The sequence below is a fragment of the Astyanax mexicanus genome, chromosome 5 (genome assembly GCF_023375975.1).
Source record: "Astyanax mexicanus isolate ESR-SI-001 chromosome 5, AstMex3_surface, whole genome shotgun sequence".
NCBI classification, from domain to species: domain Eukaryota; kingdom Metazoa; phylum Chordata; class Actinopteri; order Characiformes; family Acestrorhamphidae; genus Astyanax; species Astyanax mexicanus.
This window is the reverse complement of record NC_064412.1, coordinates 39,011,488-39,018,556: the sequence shown is the minus strand read 5'-3', so window position 1 is coordinate 39,018,556 and position 7,069 is coordinate 39,011,488. Positions and strand designations below refer to the sequence as shown.

At 39.9% G+C, this 7,069-nt stretch overlaps 1 protein-coding gene across 1 annotated transcript in view; it reads left to right on the top strand.

The window, feature by feature from the left end:
- The first annotated feature begins 2,946 nt into the window (after nucleotides 1-2,946).
- The window catches only part of dnah9l (dynein, axonemal, heavy polypeptide 9 like), a 132,024-nt gene continuing 127,901 nt past the window's right edge, over nucleotides 2,947-7,069 (top strand). The window contains exons 1-2 of the mRNA XM_049479653.1: nucleotides 2,947-3,369; nucleotides 4,845-5,016. Coding sequence (XP_049335610.1) covers nucleotides 2,981-3,369; nucleotides 4,845-5,016 — 561 coding nt within the window. The 5' untranslated portion in view covers nucleotides 2,947-2,980. The remainder of the gene's footprint in view (nucleotides 3,370-4,844; nucleotides 5,017-7,069) is intronic.

Sequence of the window (7,069 nt, the reverse complement as noted above, 5' to 3'; positions counted from 1 at the left end):
ATCCAAAAGCAGTGTGTAAAACTGGTGGAGGAGAACATGCCAAGATGCATAAAAACTGTGATTCAAAACCAGGGATATTCCACCAAATATTGATTTCTGAACTCCTAAAACTTTATGAATATGAACTTGTTTTCTTTGCATTTTTTGAGATCTGAAAGTTTTGCATCTTTTCTTGTTATTTCAGCCATTTCTCATTTTCTGCAAATAAATACTCTAAATAACAATATTTTCATTTGGAATTTGGGAGAAATGTTGTCTGTAGTTTATAAAATAAAACAACAGTGTTCATTTTACTCAAACATATACCTATAAATAGCAAAATCAGAGAAACTGATTCAGAAACTGAAGTGGTCTCTTAATTATTTCCAGAGCTATATATAGAAAAGTGTGAAGGTGAGTACAAGGGGTAAATCTAATAAAGTGGGTGGTGTGATGCACAAGTCTTAAAACCCTTGGTCATAGTGAGAGAGTGACGAATAGATCATCCTGATTGTCCTTTCTTCATCCTTATTTAAAGGTGCCTGTGTGGATGGAAGGGGGTTGGAGGAGCTACAACCTTGAGTTTTTGCAGGGTGGGATATTTAAATTGGTGAAAAATAGGTTGTCCATTCAGGCAAAGGAGGATTTGCAATCTGGTGAAGACATTCCTTCGAATTGGATAGAAAATCCTTGCTGTGTGTGGATGAGCGAGCATGATCCTGTTGAAAAGTACCAGTTTGGAGCTCTGTCATGAGAGGTAACACATGTGACCACAGGATCTCCTGCACATACAGTTGCAGAAAAAATATGTGATCCCTTTGGGATTACCTGGATTTCTGCATAAATTGGTCATTAAATGTGTTCTGATCATCTTCATGAAGCTGGAAAGGATTACAAAAGTATCTCTAAAAGTCTTGATGTTCATGTTTCCATGGTAAGACAGACGATCTATAAAAGGAGAAAGTTCAGCACTGTTGCTACTCTCTCTAGGCGTGGTCGTCCTGTAAATATGACTGCAAGAGCACAGCGCAGAATGATCAATGAGGCGAGGAAGAATCCTAGAATGTCAGCTAAAGACTAACAGAACTCTCTGGCACATGCTAACATTTTTGTTGACAAATCTACAATAAGAAACATTAAACAAGAAGGGCGTTATTGGGAGGGCAAAGTTTGCAAAAGATCACCTGAATGTTCCACAGCAGTACTGGCAAAATATACTGTGGACAGATTAAACCAAAATTGAGTTGGAAGGAACACACAACGCTATACGTGAAGAAAAAAGGCACAGCACACCATCATTAAAATCTCATCCCAACTGTGAAACATGGTGGAGGGGGCATTATGGTTTGGGGCTGCTTTGCTGCCTCAGGGCCTGGATGGATTGCCCTCATCAACGGAAAAGTGAATTCCCAAGTTCCATGACATTTTGCAGGAGAACTTCAGACCATCTGTCCGCCAACTGAAGCTCAACAGAGGATGAATGATGCAACTGGACAACAACCCAAAGCTTAGAAGTAAATCAACATCTGAATGTCTTCAACAGAAGAAAATACGCCGTTTTTTGACACTGTTGGGGATTTATTTAAAATGAAAGGCACACTAAACCAGCATGGCTACCACAACGTCCTGCAGCGACATGCCATCCCATCTGGTTTGTGTTTAGTTGGACGATCAACAGGACAATTACCCCAAACACACCTTCAGGCTGTGTAAGGGCTATTTGACCAAGAAGGAGAGTGTGATGGAGTGCTGCGGCAGATGACCTGGCCTCCACAGTCACCGGACCTGAACCCAATGGAGATGGTTTGGGGTGAGCTGGACCACAGAGTGAAGGCAAAGGGGCCAACAAGTGCTAATAAACACCTCTGGGACCTCTGGGACTGTTGGAAAACCATTTCAGGTGACCACCTCTTGAAGCTCATTGAGAGAATGATGCCAAGAGTGTGCAAAGATTTTAGCGGAAGGAGACCTTTAAAGTATGTCAACTTGACAAAATATGTTTAAGTGTGTCATAAACGCATCTCCAGCAGTAAAGAATCTCTCGCCAAGAGGTACCCTACCACATCTGTAGTCATTTATATATCTTCCTGGGATGTAACTACATGGTAAATTTTGCAGCAATCCAGGTGTGTTATTGTTTTTGTCAGTGAGTGTATTAAGGTGGACCGATGACTCAGTAGAGTCAGGTGTCTCTGTTGGTGCGCTAATGTGATACTCTTGATGACTTTTCCCAGACAGGCTCAGGTTTCGTTGGCAGCAGATGCTCTGTAGTCTCACACAGGTTTCAGGACACAAAGCCACTGAGCCTCGTCACTATGGTGAACTGACCCTCCAGCAGGGGTTCAGTTTCCTTCCCTCAGAGAACCAGAGAGGACTCCCAGTACTCCCAGTCAGCTCTAAGGGTAAAGGAGGGCAGAAGGATTATAAAATAATAGTGAGGGGGTGAGCTGCTGGAGGTAAGTGCTGCTATAGTCCATATTCTGCTTTTCTAATCTTTACAGAACTTTCTGCATGTGGAGTGTTTTTGTATGATGAAGAAGTGTACAATTGCATCTGTATAAACTGATCATCTACAGTTGCAAGAACAAGTATGTGAATCCTTTGGGATTATGTGGATTTCTGCATAAATTGGTCATTAAATGTAAATTAAATCCGGGCAAATTATGCCCTGTGTCACCCAGTCTGAAGGGTGTTTGCACAAACTGTTAAAATTTCTGAATCTCGGAACGCTGTGGGAGAACGGAGGTGTGCTATTCATCAAAGGTAAGTCCTTTTTATCATGTTTTACTACAACAAAAGTCCACTTTACACTGGAGCTCTCCCTTAAGCTATCCACCGTGTCATGGTAAAATATTACATAATCTGAATAAATGAAATGCCAATTTTCCTCCTTGTCGTGCAGCTCGATTTAGTATCTTAAGTCATATTTGTAAACGTTTCACAACTGAATAAACATTGTTCAGAAGTTCAGAGATTTACATCTGGTTCTATGTAATCCAGCATGGCTGAGGGAGGAGTTCGCGTTCCCTCCGGGCAGACGAAGGTCAGTGCAGTTTCAGATGAGCGAGTGGACTTCCTGAGGGAGCAGGCCTTCACGGCTCTACGTCTGAAAACGGATAAGTGGAACCGATTCATCGGAGCCGAGGAGAACCAGAGGGCTCTGCTGGACTTCCTGGACCACAGCTGGGGTCAGCGACTCACACTGTTTACTGGTCCTGGAGGAACCCTGCATGTAGGGGATGACCAGGTGAGTAGAATATATGAACCCATGAGGTCCAGTGGAATACGGTGCTTGTCTGTGATCCGGGTATCACCGGTGCAAATCCAGGGTCATTCTGCTTCACCATCAGCAGCCAGAATCACAGAGAGATCAATAGGTCATAGGGATCTGTTAGCTGCTGTATCGGAGCCGGATATCTAGCGCTTTTCTCAGAAAGCACTGGCTACTAGTGATGCTGCGTTAGTGGCAGTTGGAAAAGAGACAGAGTCTGATGCTGCATTCAAACTGCACGGTCGCATCAACGCACAGTGATGCATCCCATACATTTTCAATAGGAAGCGCCAGCTCTCTCAGATGCAGCCGTGCATCATGGGTCTATCTAGCATGTGCTAATCTTCACCCTCCTATTGTTGAAGGAATAGTGATGTGGGAGCTCATATGAACAGGGATTGAGTAATTGGCTGTCTAAATTGGGGATTAAGTTTGAAACTTGATTTTTATATTGATTTACATAATAAATATTTTTATTATGATTTACAATCATTTACAAATCACCAATGCTAAAATACATTCTAAAAAATAATGGTTCCAACACAGTGCTAGACTTCAGTGTAAAACCTTTATTTACTAACACTGTTAAATTGTTTAAATGGTAAACGTTAAATACATTATTAGTCAAAAACACCCTAAATAAATTGTCATTATTTTAAAATGTAATTTATTGTAGATTAATAGTAAACACACTCAAACTATGAAAACGAAAAACATATGGAATTATTTAGCAAACAAATAAAAGTGTTAAACAAACCAGAATATTTTTTTATATATTTTAGATTCTTTAAAGTAGCACCTCTTATTTAGATGACAGTTTTGTACATATTGGCTGGATTTATCAGTCAGATTTATGACGTAGAGTCACCTGGAATTCAGTTAACAGCTGTGCTGAACTTATCAGGAATTAATTACTTGAATTTCTTGCCTATTAATGTGTTTGAAATTATCAGTTGTAAAGTTGTGAAGAGGTAGAGTTCATATACAGTGAATAGCTCTATTTGAATAATGTTCTAATCCATATTATGGCAAGAAATACTCAAATAAGTAAAGAAAAAATACTTTAAGAAATTAAGATCAGTCAATCCAAAACATTTCAAGAAGTTTGAAAGTATCATCAAGTGCAGTCGCAAAGACCATTCAAAACGTTATGATGAAACAGGCTCTCATCAGGCTGCCCCAGGAAAGGAAAACCAAGAGTTACCTCTGTTGTACAGAATAAGTTTTCAGCCTCAGAAACCACAAGTTACACCACCCCAGATAACAGCACCTAAACACGTCAGTTTATTTTGGTTTGTTTAACACTTTTAAGTTACTATATCATTCCTTATGTGTTCCTTCATAGTCTGGTATACTTCAGTACAATAAAAAACATTTAATGAGAATGTCCAGATTTTTGACTGGTACTGTGAGTGCCCCCTTTCTTCGTTTCATCTTTCAGTGTAATCCAGACACATTCACCATTTCTTTATATAGATGTTGAAGGTTATTGTTTTTTTGAGTAATGGAGATTTCCCACTATGTCCTGTGTACTGACCTGATGCTGGCGTTGAAATAAGTCGCTGCTTATTTCCAGTGCTTTCTTGTCTGAAAGCGCTACGCCCCTGTTCTCCCCCCATAAGAACTCGTCTCCATGGAGGACCAAACTGCTGTGTGTGCTGAAGAAAACCAGCGGCAGTGTCTCCAGAAGCTCCTTTCGGTCACAGCTTTGGATGGGTGAAGTGCCGGCGCAGCCACTGGACCACGCCCCCATTCTCATCGGACAGGTACCATCACTGTCTTCCACCAGTGGGGAATCATGATGATATTGAGAGTGAAAATATATGTAAATGATAATAATGTGTCATCTAAATCACAACAACAGACAAACACAGTCTGCTTAAACTAATACTACACAAAAATATATATATATGTTTGCATGGTTGTATTGAACACATGTTATCATTCACAGTGCAGGGTGGAAAAAGTATGTGAACCTTTGGATTTAATAATTGGTTGACCCTCCTTTGGCAGCAAAAACCTTAAACGTTTCCTGTAGTTTTAGATCAGACCTGAACAACAGTCTTCATAAAACTGTTTCAGTTTAGCGATATTCTTGGGATATCTGGTGTGAATCGCTCTCTTGAGATCATGAGGCAACAGCATCTCAATTGGGTTGAGGTCAGGACTCTCCAGACTCGCCATTCGGTTGTTGATTTACTTCTATGTTTTGGGTCGTTCTCTATCATTTACACCTGATTCAGTACAACACCCACACTAATAAGGTACCTGGTAAACAGCAGATCTTGTAAAAGTAAACAGTGGGTAAAGTAGCTAACTAATTAATGGTTATTTATAACGTCCCATTATCAAAGTGTTTGATTGATTTGGCTACAGCAGCGAGCTAGCAGCGAGTAGCTGATTTATTGTTAGCTGAGTTGGGTTAAAGTAGCTGGTTAGAGTTAGCTAGCACAGAGCTGGCTGTGTGAGTAGCTGAGTTAACATTGGACGAGCTGGACTAAAATAGCTGGTTAGCGTTAGCTAGCACAGAGGCTACTAGACAGTAAACCTGTATCTAACACAAGCTCCACTGCTCATTACTGAAGCCAGTAAAATAGGTTTATTTTGCCCTCCTTTTGGAATCAAGTTAAGGCTGAATTGATGCTACACAGTGAAAGACATGGCCCTTAAAGACCACTTTTAACATCTGATGGGTGCTTTTTGTTCTGTTGTGTATAAAATGTGGGTCTATGAGATTTACAAATCATTGCATTCTGTTATATATTTAAGCAAATACACGAGAGGTAGTGCTGCAGTTGTAGGCACAAGGCCAAGTATTGCAGATCAGCACAGCAGTGCCAATATTACACGTTATAGCACGAACCTCGAGTGTATTATTGGGATTATACCACAGTTCCATTATAGCTGTTTATTAAAAGATTTTGAGTTAAAGAGGAAGAGAAAATAGGATCTGTTTGGTTATAAAAACTATGCATGTTAAAATAGTTACATTGCTGTTCTGTTTGTAGCTGCGCTCTGCTTTTGGCCATTTCAGTCAAAATTATGTAAATCTTAGCGTACTGTAAATAAATATTAGAGCTTTACTCACCAAAATAAACGGTTTTCAGGAGATAAATCTGTGTAGATTAATGTCCAGTGCTGGTTTGACACAAAATGTTTTTTTTTTTTTTAAGAATTAAAGTTTTGTTTATTCGGCGCCCCCCAGTGGCAAGACCTGCGGAATTACAAGGGTCCCCTATTTTACATTTAACTTAAAATACCCTATATTACCCTATATATACTCTTAAGCTTTTATTTTAATAAATAACTTTTAACCTGATATTGGTGGCTGATAATCTGTGCAATAATGCATATTTTTGAATCGCTGGGCTTATTTATTTGTGGGACCGCATCTTTGTCTGCACTGCCTATTGGAGACAAATAGTTTCTGCACTTGTGCTTAAGGGGGTCCAGCGCCTCCCGGTGGTGTATAATGATATCACATTTGGTTTGTATTTGGTTTGTAAGAGCTGCATCATTGCTAGGTAATGGTAAAAAAGTTTCGGTTACAGTGCATTACCAGCTAATAATGTCACTCAAAAAATGCCTCTCAGCCAATCCTATTGTAGGGTCAGAACTAACTGTGGTATAATTACGTTTTTGGAATTGAAGTTGAAGTTAACAGCAGCAAATAATTGCTCAGCATGTGAACCTTTAGAGGATCAGAGCTTCTGGAAAAAAGGGTCAGTTGGCTCCTCAGTCAGTTACTTGAGAGAAAGCCAAGAGTGGACAAAGCTGCTTTATATTACCTCATCATTTCCTTTATGACTGTGCTAAATC